Source organism: Theropithecus gelada, chromosome 12, assembly GCF_003255815.1.
Source record: "Theropithecus gelada isolate Dixy chromosome 12, Tgel_1.0, whole genome shotgun sequence".
NCBI classification, from domain to species: Eukaryota; Metazoa; Chordata; class Mammalia; order Primates; family Cercopithecidae; genus Theropithecus; species Theropithecus gelada.
In genome coordinates, this window is record NC_037680.1 from 51,246,395 (window position 1) to 51,266,975 (window position 20,581).

Sequence of the window (20,581 nt, forward strand, 5' to 3'; positions counted from 1 at the left end):
AAAGATGATCTTCTACTAAACATTGTTAATAAATAAGTACAAGATGAAGTAATGTAGATATTATCAAGGAAAATGTTTACACTGGATGAGATGTAAAATTTAAGAATGTAAATGAAGCCATCAGCAAACCTACAGCATTTAGTGAATGTTGACTGAATGGTGTTAGAAGCTAACGAAATGAAGGTTGATTCCTTCAAGTTACTGACAAACCACAGTGAAAATAATGCAGCATACTTTAAAAGGGATATAAAGACAAGGATAAGATTAGTAGCCATTATAGCTGCCTATAATTTCCTGTTGAAAGAATCCAGTTATTGCAATATAATGTTATGGTTAAGCATTTCTGACCAGTTGTAGTGATTTGAAAGAGGCCCCCAAAGAGTTAGGGACTAATTTATGAGGCCATATAAAAACAAGCGTTTTCATAACTTAAGTAAAGGCTCAGAGGTATGGCTATTGTTTTCCAATCTCTGAGAGGTACAAATATTAGGAGAAAAGAGAAATGATTCCAAACAAAAAAGGAAAATACGATGGAGCAAAGCGCATAAGATGAAAATTACAGATCCGGAGCATGTGGTCTAATGTGAGGATTTACAACGGGAAAGCAGATTCTTTTAGAACTGCCCACAAAGTTAGTGAGCAACGTGGCCAAGACCAGATTAACTGCTTGATAGTCTCATCTTGCTTTGTACCCCAAATGGTGATACTCTTCTATAAGCTACCAGAGTTGATTCCTTTTGAAAAGTTAGAAGAATGAAGATTTTGCCACCAATGATTATTTCCTCACCAAAATAAAGACTTTGAAATAGCAGTTGTGTTCGAATCGCTTTCTTTTCTAACCCTCAAATCAGCAATTTAAGTGATTTTGTTTAGTTGGCCCAGATACAGAAACCTTCCAAAACTGCAGCTGGCTTGGAAAATTACAATTTGGTCTTCTGTTGGCCTGGTTCTTTGGAACTGGGAAACTGATGTTTATCTTCCATCTTCCTCTTTCCATCTGGTTTTCCCTACTGGCCTTCAATTACTAATCTTTTCTGTGGGTGATAAGATGGAAGGATGGATGAGATTAACACAAATAATTTCCTGGGCCCCATTTGAGTTTTCTTTAATCATTACAGCATGGGATTCTCTGTTAAGGTATACATGGTCCCAATACACAACTGACAGCCATGAGCTTGGCCACTTACCATCTTAGCTGCTTTCAACATATCCCTAAAGAGGAGCATCTAGCCACCACCCTCACAAATTATTTCATGTCACAAAAGACAATTGTTTTCTATCTCTGATGCTTTAACCATAGAATGAAGAATGACCCTCTCCACCTCCCAAGGACATTCTAAGGATTCTGAATTCTTTAAGGGAAAAATATATAGTAGCAAATCAAACTGAATGACTGTTTTTCTTTCTCAGCCTCAGGACTGATTTCTATTAGGACCTTGGATTTGGCTGAACTCGTTTTTAAAAAGTCATTTATTTAGTCAGTCAACAACTGTTCAAACAAAACTCAAGGTGTCGAGTCACAAATGAAACAATACTGGAGGACGAAAGCCTTGAAACTGGGGTGGAATGCCAGAATCTCATATTAATTTCTTATTCATGATTCTGAAAAATCAGTTTTCTTATCTACAAAAGTGTTTTCTGTGGTCTGCTGGGCTATGATAATGGCAAACTCAAATCAAAGTGAGTCCAACTTAATATTTATTTAATGCCTGTGATAATATAGAGATGATAAAGGCAGCTTGCCTCCTGCTTTCAAGATGCCTAAGTGTTATTAAATAGGTAGAAATAACAAAACATGAAAATGTAAGTTCTTTGAGATAGGGCTTAAATCTTAAACATCTTTTATTTCCTCCAGAGCCTAGCCTGGTTCCTTGCAAATGGGAGGCATATAATAAATGTTGAATTAAGTGCAATTAATTTTGATAGGAGATAAGTTAGTTCAGGAGACTGAAGAAGAGATAGAGATAATATTCCTGCCTTGTTCTTAACTTGTTTAAATTCCAACATAAGGCCAGGCACTGTGGCTCACGTCTGTAATCTCAGCACTTCGGGAGGCTGAGGTGGGTAGATCACTTGAGCTCAAGAGTTTGAGACCAGCTTGGGCAACATGGAGAAACCCGGTCTCTACAACATATGCAAAAATTAGCCAGCTATGGTAATGCATGGCTTGGAGTCCCAGCTATTCAGGAGGCTAAGGCAGGAGGACAGCTTGAGCCCAAGAGGTCAAGGCTGCAATGAGCCATGTTTGTGCCACCACACTCCAGTCTGGGTGATAAAGTGAGACCCTGTCTCAAATAAAAAAGGATCCAACATAATGTCTGAATATCAAGAAGAAATTATTTGTGTAGATGGCTCATGAAAGACTATTTAAAGAAAATGAAATATAAAGATATTAAACAGACTTACAGAAAATCTGAAAGATTGTAATGGGCTCAACATGGAGTGCAGGTTTAATAAAAGTTCACTGACAGGCATAGCAGCAGAAAGTTTGACTTGTATTATATTCAGGGAAAGGAGAGTTAAAATACTGTTCAATACTAAAATGCAAATATCACAGGAAAATAATATATTTTGGCCTTAAAAGTCATTAGAGAATTATTGGACAAAGGCATATGTTTCCTGAGCAGAGACAGAGCTATCACCATATTATTAAAAGAGAAACTCTGCTTTCTTGATAAAGCAATTAGGAGCCCTTTGCTCCTAATACAAGATAACAATCTTGTGAACTTAAAGGGCAGTTCAAGCACTCAAAAGATGAATCTTAAAGAGAAATCTGAACATGCTATTCCTAGCAAAAGCTAGGGGGATAGTACTAAGACTAAGGAATGGGCACCTGGTTGGGAACTACTCTGATCCCAGAAAGCAATAATTCTTCATGCAATGCTTCACATTTACTAGGAAGGCCACATTATAAAATCCTTGCAATACTCCTGCCCACCAGTGTAATGGTATCCATAATCCCCATTTTAGAGACTGGGGCAACTTGAGACTTGGGAGGTTAAGGACTTGTTCAAGACCACACAGACTAATACATACTTTTAAAAAATTTAACTTAATTTCTGAAGGAGGCTGTTTAGAGAGGATAAATGCACTATGAGAAGTTCTGTGCAGAAATTATAGTCTCTCTCATAAATTACTAAACTGGCTTTTTAATGCAAATCAGTAACCCTGGGCACAACTGGCAATCTCTAAGAGCCTGTTCATCCCAGAACAACTGATCTTAACCTTGAACAAGCCACATTGGAGACTAGAGCATGTAAATTTGGGGGACAGTGAGAAGTGGATTTTAAAAGGCAGGGTTAAGAGGGAGAAGAACAAATAGAGGAGCACAGCTTGAGCATGAACAAGGAATGACAAAAAAGGCCCAAAAGACTGGGAAGGTACAAAATCAAGAAATCAACAGTTTTCTGCAAACTTCTTTGTGCCATGTACTCCTCTGGTATTGTTACTTTTATTCGTGATTAAGTATCACCTTACTGCTGATTTGTACACTGAGATTACATGGATACAGGTAACGGCCTATATATCTATTTGAAGCAAAGTAAAAACATTTAGAAGACTTGCTTTGTGAGAGACTAAGTCAATCAACAAAGCAGACTGACCATGCCCCTTTTGCTATTGCAGGGAACAAAGACTCCTAGCATTTTGTGGAGATATCCAAAGAATTCAAGTAGTTATGGCAGTTTTGGGCAAGGACCCCACTTACATTTCAACTTAAAATTTCACAAGGCTTTTTAATACAACACACAGTCTGGTGATCGCAAAAGAATTCTTCAACAATGGAACTTAAATGTTAAAGAAATTCCTTAAAAATAAATTAATATGACAATGTATCAAGCATTGCATTCATTCTAAGCTTAGAGGGGAAGAAAAAAATACACAGAACACACATAGGTTATGTAGTGTGTCAAAGTTCCATAAAACAAAAAAATTCATTTTGTACACCCTTGACATCGCAGGCACCCTTACACATGTGTGGGACAGGTTTAGATCTTAGATAACAAAATCCCAAAGTAAGGACATTCTGCCTAGATTCAGAGATCTGGCTCACAGTATGGCTTCTGAAATGTAAATTATATCATGTTTGATAGTTTATATTATTAACAATTATATGAGACATTTTGAAAGCATGGCTTGGGGGAATTAAAATTATTAAGTGTAAAATTATCATAAAAACTATTGCATTCAGCCATTGGTCCAGTATCTGCTGACGTAAACATATTGTATTCACCACTTGGAATACCAAACTATTCAAATATAGTTCCAAGATAAATAAAAAGAAGTAACTAATAAAAGTTGGGTTCTTGGCCAGTCTGGACTACTAAATTAAGCCATTTTAGAAGGGAAGAAAGTCTGGCTTCTCAAGATGCTGCAATTTCATGATTAAATATTTTTATCTATTTCAGTGTTTTCCAATCGATATTTCAAGCTGAGGAAGCAACTTAAATAGTTAATGAGGAAAATGACATAGCTATCACTTGGAAAAAAATATTTTTCCCTCACAACAGGCTACCAGATCCTAGGGACAAGTAAGAATCTTCAGGATTCACTCCTCATGGTAAAAACCTTCACGGCCATGAAACCATCCTGCCAGCCTTTCCCAAAAGCTCAGATGCACAACTTACACCTTTAGGATTGCAACAAAAAAATAAAAACACTTGGAATTCTCATCTTTCTATTTTAAAACAAAGAAAGGCCTTAGGAGATTAGCTGGCTCAAAATTTTCCAAGGTGGGTTTCATGAAACATTATTTTTCAAAAATGTTCTTAATAACGGCAGGGTGATCAAATAAGTATGAGAGCATTCTTAGAGAGTCATAATCACATTAGGTCATGCATAACGCAGAGAAGGCCTACAGAAAGGATCAGACTTTTAAAAAAACTGAAATTTTCATCAAACCTATTTGAGCATAGAACCCTTTTTGCAGTATTTATTAAAATCCTGTGTAATTAATGTTTTGTAGAAAATACCTTATCTCATACAAAGAAACTGAAATCCAGACAGGTGAGGTGACTGTCCCAAGGTCACACAATTAGTTGGTGAATAAGCTAAAAACAGACCTCACCTCTCAGGACCCCATCAGGTATTCCTTTTGGTACGATATTGTCTTTCTTCTACAATACCTACACTCCTTAAAGGATCACAGACTAAAAGAACCACATCTTGGAGACCACCTAGTCCAAAGCCCTCCCATAAAGCTAGGGAAATACAGTCTCAGAAAAGTAAAGCAGTTTGCCCAAAGTGACATATAAAATTCATTCTTGTAGAACTAGAACATAGCTCTTAATTCCAACACTAGTATCTTTCCACAACAGCATGCTAATTCCTGCAAAGCCAACACTTTTGGCCTCTGAGGTAAAGAATTCATGAACAAGAGGGGTTTTAGCTATTAAGGGCCCATTAAATATTTATTAAACCATACTTGTGTCAATAGATACTTTAAATCAATTAAACATGATTGTCTTTACTTACAAATGTCATCCATTGTGACAGGGAATCAATGTTTCAAGCTGTTGAACAGGTCATCAACCCTGTCCTGTTGGATGACACCTGTAAATAAAATAAATCTATTTTTGAGTGAGTAGATTTTAAGCCAGCTAGATTTAAGATGCATGCGGTTTAAAGCAAAGAATAATTTTAAAAATGATTCTTAATTATGTACTGCCGCGGAGAGATATTTCCCAGCGCCAGCAGTTTCACTCTCAGTAGCTATTGCTGTCCACCAGCACAAAACAATCCAGGGAATTCAGCACAGAAAGTTGCTAGAATACATAGGGAACCATGACTCCTGGAGCTACAAGGGTCTTCTAGGTATCTACCTCAGCTTACTATCTCTGTGAATATCACTTCCACTTTGATGGGGGGACAACCAAGGCCTGGTGAAATCAAATGACTTGCCTAATTGTTAAACAGCTAAGTGTCTTTAGCTGAAGTCCCTTGGTGTTGGAAAGCACGTACAGAATGCATTAACAAAGGTTATCACTAGGCTGATCAATTTTGAAGACTCACATGTACACATTTTTAAACATTTCACAAATGCTGACTTAGAATGTTCTAGCAAATCTGCAAAGAATATAATGTCAGTATTAGATATTCAAATATAAGCATTACTGAAAAATGCCATAGATGGAAAACCAACCAATAGTGAGAAAATAGGAACTAGACCATGAAAAGAACAATATTAAATACAACAGGTATTTAGGATTTTAAGCTCTGGCTACTTCCAAACAAGATTTGTGATTCCTAGCAAATATGAATATATAAAAAACCATTTTTACATATTTTCTACAGTTTATCCTTTTAAATGCTGATTTCTCCGTAGCCACAAAATGCCAATGTAAGATCTGCCAAAAGCTAAAATTTGAGCTGGACACAAACTTTCTTATTTTCATTCTGTACCCAAATACTCTAAGGTAATGGGAAATTATTTGAGGATGCTGCCTTGAGGTAAGATGGCTGCTATATAATAACATTACACCAGACTTACACTGAGTGTCTACATGTGCCAAGTGCTGATGGAGCATTTTACACTAGCTATCTCACTCACTCCTCACAGCAACTTGACCATTATCACAATGTTACAAATAAGACAATCAAAAGCACAGACAAATCAGGTATTACAACTTGCACACAGATCTATTTGGTGATAGAATCCAAGCTCAAGACCTACTGCATTTCTTTGATTTAGCAATTGAAGATACTTAAAAACATAACTATGAATTAACACAGTTCCAATTATAATACATAAAATGCCCCCAACTAAATGTCACATACTATAAAACATCAGGAAAATCTCTTACTTTTTTCTTGGGGGTGAGTAGGAGGCTGGGGACAATTTTCAGAAGTAAAATAATCTTAATGCCAAGAAATTAAAACTTTTATGTTAACCTGAAATATATCACAATTAAAATATGACAGCTAAAAAACTTAAATTGTCTTTTATAATTAAAGAAAAGTAAAAGTAAATCATACTCATTCAATTACTTCTTAACAGATTATAAAGAGAAAAATCGTCCTCCTACTCAAGAATGACTGACTCCCAAAATGTGTGTGTATATATATATACACACACACATAACATCTTGCTAAGAACACAACTATTTATAAAGTAAATTATCTTCAAGGAAAACAGAAAAGTAATTTTGTGAGACAATGCAACCCCCTCAATTACTTATGTAATAGTTGCTATCTTTTCTTGACCAGGAGTTATGCTTCTGACCAATTCCCTGAACTATTTTTTATTAGGGGCCATTTTTCCAACATAGTTTTCAAATTGTGAAACGGATAAAACAGAACACAATGAGGAATATAAAAATATACCTGACATATTTTAATAGAACAAGAATTAATTATATGCAAAGCTCAGCATCACAGAAACTAGACATTAAGAAAAATGCATATACTTTCCAAAGCACTGTGGAGAAATCAATCTCTTCTGGCAATAATGGCTTTCTTAAAAGAACCCCAAACAGAAAAAGATAAAGTGTGGTTTCATAGTAGCTTACCCTTTTCTCTGACACCCCATCCTGGCCTGTAGAATCTCTCTCATCATGTGTCTCTTTCAGGACTGGCATATGTTTTTTGTATGCTGGCTCTCTGTTTAAGGTTGTGTATCCTATGTGCTCATATATTGGGTTTATCGTCATCTTGGCAATGTATTCTGCTGCCTTGGTTTCAATATAGAGAGTAATCAAGCCATCAGTCACCAGATCGTGGATGGACTCAAAGCGTTTCTCCCCAACAAAGTGCTTGCCATCGTAGTAGAGCCTGAAGTTTCTGGTTTGACTTCCAAATCTGCCTCAATGAAATGGGAAAGATGTTTTTAAGAAAAGTAAGCAACTGAATTCTTTCTGAAAAACAAAACAAAACAAAACAAAAAACTATTGCTTTGTTTTGTGTGTATCTTCTTTGTTTAAATAAGCTGTGGCTAATCTCTCTGAATCGTCTGGAATATATAAAATTAAACCTTTGAACACAAAGAATGAACTTGTAATAACTAGGGACAACTAGTCAAAAGCATGCCTACCATAGAAGGAAGAATTTTTTTTTTATTTATCTTTTTTAACCACTTTATTGTGCCTGTGGAAAAAATGGGAGAAAATAAACCTCACACCACATTAAAACATAGTCAATATTCAATTGGCCAACTCCATAATAGATGACATTTCTATACTAACATTTTTTCTTCAAGTTGATCAATAAGAATATTCAATGTACTTTAGACCTCAGCAGTCATGTCTTTTAAAAGGAAAGCTCCATTTAGGGCTAACCAGAATATGATGCCAGCAATCAAAGTAGAGCTGACTCCAGAAACCTGAGCCATGCAAGGCAGCATGGCACAGAAACACACTTTTGCTACTTCTAGCCACAAGCCAAGGACTTATTCTTTCCTTTTTAAAAAGTCATTATTCTGTCTGCTAGTTAGGTCTGTGCAAGAAATGTTTGCAATATATATATTGCACATATATGGCACAAATATGGCACAAAAGTCATAAGCTACTGGACTATAGAAATTCTGTTTTCAATTTTATGTTCTGATGATGTGCTCTAACAACTGAAGAATAATGGTTTACTTTTATGATAATTTCAGTATTTTGTTTCCTGCAGCAAGCCTCAGAAATGGATCCAATTTGGCATGATTAACATCAGTGTCCTTGCAGGAAGACACAGGCAAGAAAATGCACTGACTCTAATGAAAGCAGATGTCAAAAGGCAACATGGTAACAAGAGCTGCCAATGTCATGGTCTCCTGAAGGTAACCCTGAGTGAGACTAATTAAAAACTAAACAAGTCACAAAGGATATATTTAATTTCACTGTTAAAAGTACACAGAACAGGGATGAACTAAAACACTAAAATAAACGCTGTTTAAGTAAAGTGTTAAATGGGACTACAACCTTGTTACATAACAAAATTGTTCTGGTGTAGGTTATATTCCAAATGGATAGGAGTTAGAAACATCTTAATGTGGAAATAAAATATGGAAAGGAAATAAAACATTTTTAAAAATAATGGCCAGAGGCATGTCTGTTTCTTTGGTTCAAATTAGACTTTAATAACGATTTAATCTAGAATCCAACGTACTATCCATGTTGGCCCTTCTAAAGTATAATTTATCCATCCTTTAGTAACAATCAAATTTTGATTTACACTTAAGTGAACTATCCATATAATTAAACTTTCTTGTTCTCCATTTTCCTCTAATGTTAAAGACACATTTCTCCCAAGCAAATTTTCATTATAAAGCCTAAAAAATTAGAAAGGTGAAATTTCTACAGCAAAGTTAAATACAAAAGTTTTTCAGTTTAATATACTGCTTTCATCATTTCCTTTTTTTTCTAATATACAATATCTGCCACATGGAAAGTAACTTCATAGCTTTTACAAGACTCTTACAATAATAAACACACATAATACTGAGTCCCTTTATATTTCAGTTGTATCAGAGACATTTCAGTGAGGGCTCAGACCATTTTACTCCTGTTGGGACTTACGATTTTACAGTGGGCATTTCCACAGTGGATATAGCATTTAAAAACAATTCAACAATGGTGTCAGTCATTTAAGTACTCAATTGCCTTCTGAAATCTGAGAAGTATAGGGGGCACAGGGCATGAAGGGAAGATGGCTGCACTGGGAATGGTTTGACTGAAGAGTGGAAGTCTATCTAGAGTTAACTTTCTTTCCAATGGACGATGCCTAATTCATCCGAGAAGAGGCCTGGCTACCTGAAAGGAGCTGTGCAAAAAACCCCATTTGTCCTTTTTTCACAACTCAGTGACTTCAGAAGATCCTACCCACAATTTCTAATTCCCGCTCTGCCTGTACTTCAGCTCCAGGCTTCAAATTCAATAAAACTTTCAGTCTAAAGGGAGATGATCAGATAACGAAAAAAATTTATAACATGGTTTGATTAAAACTTGGCTTCAAAGGGCAAAAAAAAAAAAAAAAAAAAAAAAAAGAATTTCCATTTTGGAATTATGATTAATCTTTTTAAAGAAAAATTGCATTATATTTTACTAAGAGAACTGCCAAGCTTTCGTTGCCTACTCTGAGCTACTCTCTTTAACTTGGGAAGTTACCTAGGAACAGCACCACAGCAGACTATCAGAGACTTCTCCACTTTATCTGAAAGGCATATTGTGCTTTGTGGGATTAGAAGAAGAGAAAGAGGACAGAAAATCTTTGAGAAAGGTGGGAATGGATGTGCCTATTCTACATAGGAAGAGCCATAAAGGGGGAGATTCCAAATCTAAGGTCAAAGAAAGACTCTTTCCTTGAAGTTCACTGCTTGCAGATTGTCATTTATTCAACAAATAGTTAACAAAACACCCAGGTACTTTACTGTCAAGTATTAGGTGGTTCACAATAAAGTTCCTAGTCCCTTGGTAACCCCAATGGTAAAAAGATAAACATAAAACAGGGTCAATACAAAGGCACAAAATGCTAAATTTTAAAAAGTCCATCTTCAGATTGATTTATTTTAATAACTATATACATATAGAATCTTGCTCTTATGTAGAAAGATTCTGTAAAGTGATTCACAAAACCAAGTGAATCCAGTATCTCCCTCACACCATAAAACCAAGAAACTCACTGCCTAGTACAACAGAGCACAACAGTTAAGCTTACATAAGATCTCAGAGCTACTGCTTATGTCCAAGTACAAAAGCACCCTTGCAGTCTTCTCCTGTAGTCTTGAAATACGGTTTGGCCAGGGGCAGGCAAATGTGGGTCCTATATGTTTAAGAGAAAACCTTAGGCTTTGGCATCAGACAGTTGTAAGTTTAAATCCTGGATCTGCCACTTCCTAGCTGGGTGACTTTGGGAAAATCATTCGTCAGATTCTGCATCTAAAAAATAGGAATAACATCACCCTACCCCAGATGGCTGGGAGGATTACATGAGGATATTTAAGTGAAAGCTAAATATATATAGTAGGCTCAAATGGTAGTTTCCTTTCTCCTTCTCTGTTAGCTTAGGCCCCTGCAGAGAATGACAGAATGAGTTACCAACACTAAAGTAAAACAGCAAAAATATTCAATAGATATGCATGGAAGATGGCTAAATAAATAACTGGCAACACTGGCTGTACAGAAACATCTCTGCACTGATTTACTTTACAGTTAACAAAAGGCAAGGAGGGGCTCTTTGTGAAATTTTCTTCTGGATGTCTCTGAATAAGTCTGTATTTGCCACTTGGTTAAATAGAGTGGGAAGACAACAGTGTGCAAAGCGGGGAGGAGAAGCAAGCAAAGAAGGTCTTTCCACTGCGTCCTGGGAATGAGGCCTCTGAATTCAAAGGCGAAAGCCGAGAGATTTACATATATTGAAAGCAGGACATATTAAGTGGACCTAGTGACAACTACTGAACCCTTGACGGCAGAGCACTGATTTGTAAAAACTATTGAGGGCTACTCATATTGCCTATGAGTCCTTAAGAATCGGTTATTAGTTTTACTTACTTTAAAGCACCAGAGACAGGCATAGTACTTGGCATATATCATGTCTCCTAAGTAAGTGGAATAAAATTAGTAAAGACTTCATAAATGGTTTCCCCTAAGTTAGCTAGCTATATGTAATAATAAAAAGAATTTTAAAAAATATACAGAAATTACATATAGCTGCCAAAATCATTTCCCTTTGACTTTTATAGGATAATTTTCTTTTCATCTTTTCCTTTTATTATCTGACTCTGCCCTTGCTTAATAGCTGTTTATTCCTTGGTGAACATACTTGAAGCTGAATGGGCCCAATTCTCATCTAGGTAGAGTTCAACAAGATGAAAATTCATTTTTTCCAGAGTGGTACTATAGTAAACAAATAGAAAAGAAAGGCTTTTAACTGCTACTGTTGTACATAATACCGCTTTCTAGAAAGAACATCTTCCTCCAGTGATTCCAGGTTTTGGGTTTCCTATTTTAAAAAGCTGTTTAATGCTGTGCCCAGATATATTTAGATGCCTTTCAAGATATATAATTCTAACATCTTTTCCAAAATAAACAAAATCCTTAATATACCATATTTTCTATTTTTCAGCAAATAAATCATATCAGCAACAAATTCAGTCTAGAAGAAAAAAATGATGAAAAAATGTATAAAGAATAGCTTTCAGAATTTTACTTTACTTTGTACAAAACCAAGAATTAATTCTAATTTGAGGCCAAAGTGATTTGAAAGAATCTCTTCGAAGGAAAGCTCCAAGCTAACAGATGTTTTGTGTTAACAAACACAAAACAAAACATATACAACACACTGGTCTAAGCTAACAATAAAATGTTAGAAGTATTTCCCGCAACCAACATACAAAAACACTTTTATTTATCATAAATATAATTTGTGTGTTGTTTGCCAGAGTCAAAAAAGCTAATCTAATGGTGAAATATAAATATCTCACACATTCATTCAATCATAAGACACTCTTGGAAGAAAAGTTGAAACAGAAATAAGAATATGATGATGCATTCAATTAAATACTAAAAAATAAATTTAGATGAATTCTATGAATTAAGGAAGGCTATGGAAGACAAAGCCTTAAATGATCTCCCATCCAAAACTTTGTTAAGCTATGACTTTTGTCTATCTTGCTATATAATTTTGGATTATGGGGAAAAGTATTAAATTATGTCAACTCATAATGATATTTCCTTGGCCAAATAAATCATTTTCAGAAGAAATCCAATTTGCCTAATTAAACTTCCAAAGAAGCTATCTTCTGAACAGTGGAACTGACATAGCTCTGGAAGGATTAACTTGAAGTCTGTTAAAGAAGCAGTTAGATATTCCTCCTGCCCTCCCCAATCCTGTCCCCATTGTTATCCCTTCCCCACCATGGCAGAAGGCTTAAGTTCTGTTTTCTAGGCAGGATAAAACATGGAGATAGGGAACTAAGGGAATACAAGCAGAGGTATCATCTTGAAAACTAAGTGAAAGTTTTAAATACCTAAAATTTAAATACTGAGGAAACTGATACCTCCATTTCTCTTCAACATGAGGTTATCAGAAGGCTTGTACCTTCCCTGATAGGAGACTGAAAGATTCTACTCTTGGAAATCTGATCAACTCAACTAAAAAGACTTAAGAGTAGAGACCATCATCCTATAATTGTCAGGCTTCCCCCAAGCTCTACAAGCCAGCTTTTTAGTGTCCCATATGCTTGAGTATGAGCAGACAGCCAAGGATCACCTGACATCCGAGGAAAACTCCTCTCATGAAAGACAAAGACTATGATAAACAAACAGAATCAAGGCAAGTTAGAGGAAACAAAATCATGCATGCGAATGAAAATACGCTCAAAAACCCAAAATAAGATGTTTCCTGTTCCTATTCTTGAACAGAATTTAACAAAAAAAAATTAGAATGCTATAAAAAAGGAATACAGAATACATAGAAAAATAAGTAGAAAAAGGAATATAGCATAAATGAAAGTCTTTTTTAAAAAAGATAAAGTTGAGAAAATTTTAAAGAACAAAAAGACAAAAAGATAAAAAAAAAAAAGGAGAGAAAATAATTAAGATAGAGAATCAATCCAGAAAGTCTAACATTTATAGAAAGAGAGAAGAGACAAAATGGAAGGGGAAGGAATCAAAGTGATAACTCAAAAATTTTTATTATAATGGAAGAACACACATTTACACAATGGATGAAAGCACACCCACACCAAGAACTGGTCCTCACAAAATAGTCCAGTAATTGCAAATAAATCCTCAGACTGGCAAAATTTAACAAGCTTAACAATACTAAGTACCAGCAAGGATACAGAGTAGCTAATATTATCAGTACCTGCTATATTGTTTAACAAAGGAGTTTTATATTATTTACTAAAGTTGAATATATACATACCCTACAACATATTAATCCTACTCCTAGGTAATATCCTAGACAATATGTGTGATTATATGTACCAGCATATATATACATCTGGCAGCAACATCCATAAATAGCTAAACCTGGAAACCACATTAAGTATCCAGTAAAATAGAGAAAGTTATGGGACATATACTGTGATAATTACTATTATGCGTTTGAGGGATCCTATCACATGCTTTTTCCTTCTCGAAAATTGTTAATGGTTTGCTATTACCTGTGAGTCCTTAAGAACAGGTTATTAGTTTTACTTACTTTAAAGCACCAGAGACAGGCATAGTACTTGGCATATATCATGCCTCCTAGGTGGAATAGAATTAGTAAAGACTTCATAAATGGTTTCCCCTAAGTTAGCTAGCTATATGTAATAATAAAAAGAATTCTTAAAAATATACAGAAATTACATATAACTGCCAAAATATAATCAGATTACTGTAGTTTTGTTGGACATAATTTAAAAAGTGATAATTACCATGATAGAGTGTTTGCCATTTACGCAGCCATAATGGTCTTAGTGTGATGACCGGTATAATATGAAGCTGCTTTTTCTATTGACAGTTGGGAGTAAATAAATGATAAACAACTTGTCTTTTTTTTTCTGAGACAGAGTCTCCCTCTGTTACCCAGGCTGGAGTACAGTGGCATAATCTTGGCTCACTGCAACCTCCACTTCCCTGGTTCAAGTAATCCCGAGTAGCTGGGATTACAGATGTGCACCACCAAGCCCAGCTAACATTTAGCAGAGTTGGGGTTTTGCCATATTGGCCAGGCTGGTCTTGAACTCCTGGCTACATGTGACCTGCCTACCTCAGCCTTCAAAAGTGCTGGGATTACATTAGTGAGCCTGGCCTACAAACAACTTTTTTAATGTAGTGAGCCAATTATAGTAACTTCTGCTACCTACTATGTTTCATTTTACTGCTAAACCATAGGACCAATACTAAATATTGTGTCCCGCTACTACATAAATTTGTATTTGTACTTACAGAAAGGTATTTTACACATATTCCAATCATTTAAAAACTAGAATAGGCCTAGAAATAATCAATATGTTTGAATAATTAATAATAGACTTGGCTTATTCAAGAGTTGGTGTTTGGTCCCACTAAAAGCTAACTGAAGTCTTACTATAAATGAGGCTACTACTATGTCAGGATAAAAAGTCACACCGTGACAGAAGTCTACAAAAGCACAGAGTAATACATAAGTGTGAGCGTGTGTACAAACACAAACCCACAAATTCATATGTAGATTTTTCAGATCCCTATTTAATTCTGTTAAACAATACAATGCTTTCATTTAATCATTTCTATATAAATTACACCATCCTAAGTATCATATGTGGAATACAATTTAACATTTTTCTTGATGACTCGAGTTTATTAACATATTACTGTTTGAATACAGAAACATCCCAGAGACTATTGTAGTGTATTGAGCTGCCTTTCTCTAACCTAAATTGACCCCAATTATTGAACTTCTAGTTCTTAGATCTAGTTTTATATTTTTAAATCCTCCTTGCAGGTTATTAACTGTGTTCTCCTTCCAATTTGCTTTTTATCCACTGTAAGCTTGGAAACAAGACAAAAGGATTTATTAATTTTTATATAAAACTGTCTTAAATAGACTCTGATTGGGATTATTGAGCACTCTTTTGGAATAAAGGTATGGGTTTTGTGATGGGTATTTAGGCATTTCCCATTTATTTCCAGCTTCAGGACCATATTTTGGAGGTCTGACGCTGCTAACAGTCTGATTTCCATATGGGCAGGATGCTACTATAAATGAGCAGACACAGACCTAAATTTGGTCAAGTACATGCCTTTAGGTTTAGGACTTAGTATTCATTAACAATCAGGAGAGTACCACATTTTTCTCAGAAAAAAAGTCTTACTAAAAAAAAATCCGTTTATTAATGTATAATTTACATAGAATAAACTGCTTCCACTGAAAGTGCACAATTCAATGTGTTTTGGTATATATTATTATCATGGTCAAGATGTAGAACATTTCCAATGCCTCCAATGGCTTCCTCATGCTTTTCTGCAGTTTGGCCTTGTCCTATTTAACCACTTAATCTGTTTTCTGTTGCTTTAATTTTCTATTTTATATAAATGGAATTATATAACATGTATTATTTTGTGCTTGGAGAGCTAAGTTTTTAAGATAAAAAATTACATTAAGCTGCTGGCTATTCTTATCAGACTTTAAATACAACTATACTAGGATTTCTGACTCTGGAAAAGCAATAAACCATATTTGTATTTGCTACTTAGTTTCTGGGGTTAATTAGCTTTTTCTCTCTAATGAAGATATTAGGCATCAGATATAATCAACCTATTAGATGAAAAAAAGAATTATCAACATAACAATAGTTACCACTTGTTGATTTTTAATGGCTAAGAAGCAAAAGGCTTAAAATGTAACACAGAATGTATCTCTGTGTGTTTATTTTAATAATACTATCTAACACTTTTTTAGTGTTATATCCTAGGCACCACGTATGTATTATCTCAAATAATCCCTCCAGTATCTCTAGGAGGTATTATTATTATTATTATTACATCTTCATTTAATAGATAAGGAAACTGAAATTTAGGGAGATAAAGTAACTTGCCCAAAGTCATATAGAAAATGTAAAACAGAATTTGAATCCAGGACTGTCTGACTGCAAAGGCATGTTCTGAATAATCAACCACCTATATTTATTTTAAATCACAGGGCCAAAAAGATTATCAAAAGCCCCATAATTAGGCTATGTATTTTTTAGAGCAACATAACAAAGAAATCATAAATATCTGTCTACTTAAGAGGTCCTAAGACAAGAGTGGTAAACAGAATGAAAAATGGATTTCTGCAGTTTCTTATTTATGCCAAGAACTGTATCACAGAAAAGCGTTCTAAGTCTGACAATTTATTATTCAATGCAATTCTACTAAATAAGCCCAGTATATGCCAACCACTGCACAAGGTTTAAGGAAACCAAGATGTACAAGATGTCATTTCTGCCCTGGAGGACCTTAGTTCATTTTTAAAGACAGATAGACTTATAAATATTTACTATAGGTAGTGCCTGCACTTAGGTATATTTATAGAACATGTGAAGATATTTTCAGAAAATAAATTAATAACTATATGATCAAAAGCACCAGGAAAAACCATATTCAATAGAGACTCAAATATAACCTTGCACATTAGGTACCATCTCTAAAAATCAAAACACCTGAGTCATGAAGAGACTTTTTTTTTTTTTTTTCAGTGAACCTAAAAGCCTGGCAGCAAACAGTTATTGGAACCCTTGGCGAAATTTTGAAAGTCCTAGCAGGAAAGGTCAATCTGCAGCTTGGAGAATAACCATAATTGAGAGCAGAAGCTGAGCCAAAAGCTACACAATTGTCTGAAATAAGAGCAGATGGGGAGCAAGAGGAGGGAGAAACACTCACTCGGAAGGATGACAAGAACCATAAGGTGGCGATTGTAGCCTGGGGATAACATGAAGCATTCATAGATCTGTACTATACTCAAGGAAGAAAGGGCAATATGGGGTGTTGAGGGGAGACAAATCAAAACAAACATTCAGTGCATTTAATAAGATAAGGGTAATATATCAATAAATCAAAATACCTTTATGAGAACTTCAGAAACCAATTAAGAAGTTGCAGTACTCCAGGTAAGTGCAAAGCCCAGAAGAGGTGCATTGAAAGGTAAGAAGAGCCATTTCACTTTATCCACAATAACCTCTTCCCCAAGCTGGCATAGTTAAGCTCTTTTTGCAGCTTCTGGGTGATGGGGGAGAGCAGCAGGAAGAAGAACATGCATGCAATGTTGGCTTTTCAGAGGGTTTCTTGAAGGATTGTTTTTCCTCTTGCCTCACAGAACTCAAAGCAATAATGGAACTGGTAATGTAAGGATGGCTTGCAGCAGCAAAAGAGGTCTTATGGTGCCACAGAGAAGCCAGTGCAGCCCGGTGTGAATCCACCAAAGGTGGGAGGGAGAAGACTGGAGTGTGAATATGGTGCTCCAACTTTTCAGGGAGCCATTCAAGGGACTAACGTCTCACTTGATTCAGGGGAGAGTGGGACAGATTGCTGCTGCAGACCAAGAACCTGCAAAACTACCCACAGATACCAGAGGGAGCAAGAGATTAAAAGCTCCTGAAAAAGAAACCAGCAAATCTCTCTAACTGGGAAATTACACACACAAGGCCAGAGAAAACACATCTCCCCTAAAAGGTTTTAGAGGCCCCTAGAATCTCTACATAGGTTAATTGATAAAGGTTTTCTCCTGTATGAAACCAGTCCATAAAGGCTGAAAAAGGTGGTTATTTTTTTCAAACACACTCAGCTAAAAACAAGAATGAACTTATAAAGCATATGAAGAAACAAGGAAATAGCACAATCAATGGAACAAAATAAATATCCTGAAACTAAACCCATAGAAATGGGTATCTATGAAATATCTGAAAAAGAATTCAAAATAAATGTCTAAAAGAAACTCAATGATCTACAAGACAACACAGATAAGCAACTAAACAATGTCAAGGAAAAAAATGCATGACAAAATAAAATCAACAAAGACACAGAAACTATAAAAAAGAAACCAATAAATTCTATAGCTGAAGAATACAATAAATGGATTAAAAAGGGGTTCAACAGCAGACTTTATATAGCAGAAGAATCAGCAAACTTAAAGACAGGTCATTTGAAATTACTGGCCCCAAAGAATAAAGAGAAAAATGAACTTAAAAAGGTGAAGAAATCCTAAGGGACTTACCGGATACTATGAAGTGTATCAATATACACATTATGGGAATTCCAGAAAGAGAAAAAGCAGTAGAGCTAATTTGAAGAAATCATATCCCAAGTTTGAGGAAAGGAAATAGAAATCCAAATTCAAGAAGCTTGAAGAATTCTAACCACAATAAATTTGTGTGTGTGTGTGTGTGTATGTATATACATGAAATATACAAAAGAAAATGAGAAGGGAATCAAAGCACATAAAAAAAAAGAATGAAACAAAAATGAAAGCAACCAGAGAACAGTGACAATAGCTATAAGATAAGCAGAAAACAATTAACAAAATGGCAATAGTAAGTCCTCCACTATCCATAATTAGTTTAAATGTAAATGGATTAAACTTTCCAATTGAAAGATAGAGAGTGGCTGAATAAATATACAAGCAAGATTCAACTATACACTGTCTACAAAAGACTCATCTTAGACGTAAAAACACCCAGGCCAAGAGTGAAACGGTGGATATCTTTATATTCCATGCAAATGGTAACCAAAGGAAGGCAGGTGACCATACTTGTATTAGGGAAAACAGACTTTTACTAAGTAAAAAACTGTTACAAGAGGCAAAGAACAACATTATATGATAATAAAAGGGTCAATTCACCAAAAACATATAGCATGTATAAATATAAGGATACAGGCACCTAGCCAGATGCATAGTGTGTACCTGTCCTAGTCCCAGCTACTCAAGAGGCCAAGGCAGAAGCATCATTTAAGCCCAGAAGTTTGAGACCAGCATGGGCAATACAGCAAGACCATCTCAAACAAGAAGAAGAAGAGGAAGGGGAAAAATATATATATATATATATTTTCACCTATTAGAGCACCCAAATATAAAAAGCTAACACTGACAGAATTGAAAGGAGAAATTCATAGTAACATAATAGTAGGAAATTTCCATACCCTACTTTAATAATGAATAGAAAAACCAGATAGACAATCAACAAGGAATAGGAAGACTTAAACAGCATTATACCCCAACTGAACCTAACAGGCATACACAGAACACTCCACCAAACAGCAGAAGAATGCACATTCTTCTCACATATACATGGAATATTCTCCAGTAGGCCTCAAAACAAGTCTTAAAAAATTTAAGAAGGCTGAAATCATACCAAGTATCTTTTCTGATCACAATGAAATGAAACTAGATATCAATAGCAGTAGAAAAACTAAAAAATTCACAAATATGTGGAAATTAAATAATATACTCTTGGAAAAACTATGGGTCAAAGATGAAATCACAAGGAAAACGAGAAAATATCTTGAGACAAATGAAAATAAAAGCACAACATACTTTTGGGATGCAGCAAGAGCAGAACTAAGAGGCAGTTTATAGTGGTAAATACTTACATTAAAAAAGAAAGATCCCAATCAAATAATTTTATACCTCAAGGAACTAGGGGGAAAAAAAGGTCCAGTAAAACCCAAAGTTAGCAAAAGGAAGGTAACAGCAGTGATTAGAGCTGAAATAAACAAAATAGACCCTAGAAAAACAACAGAGGAAAAAAATCAACTATGAGTTAGTTTTTTAAAAAGATCAACAAAATTGACAAGCCATTAAGAAAACTATAGCAAAGACTCATATAAATCAGAAGTGAAACAAGAAACATTACAACAGATGCCACAAAAATAAAAAGTAAAAGAAATGACCATGAATAATTATATGTCAACAAACTGGATAACCTAAAAATGAATTAATTCACATAAATATAAAACCTACCAAGACTGAATTATAAAGAAACAGAAAATCTGAACAGACCTATAACTAGCAAGGACATCAAATCAGTAATCAACAGCCTCCCAATAAAGAAAAGGCCAGGACCAGATGGCTTCAGTGAAAAACTCTACCAAACATTTAAAAAAGAATAATTGTCATTCCTTCTCAGACTCTTCTAAAAATTTGAAGAGGAGGTGTTATT

General features: G+C 35.1%; 1 protein-coding gene across 3 annotated transcripts in view; it reads right to left on the reverse strand.

The window, feature by feature from the left end:
- Positions 1 to 20,581, reverse strand: part of CHN1 (chimerin 1) — a 200,155-nt gene that overhangs the window by 70,354 nt on the left and 109,220 nt on the right. For 2 of the 3 annotated variants that reach the window (XM_025405368.1, XM_025405367.1), the window contains one exon: positions 7,506 to 7,794. The exons of the other annotated variant lie outside the window; for it this stretch is intronic. In XM_025405368.1, coding sequence (XP_025261153.1) covers positions 7,506 to 7,794 — 289 coding nt within the window. The remainder of the gene's footprint in view (positions 1 to 7,505; positions 7,795 to 20,581) is intronic. 3 annotated transcript variants of the gene reach the window in all.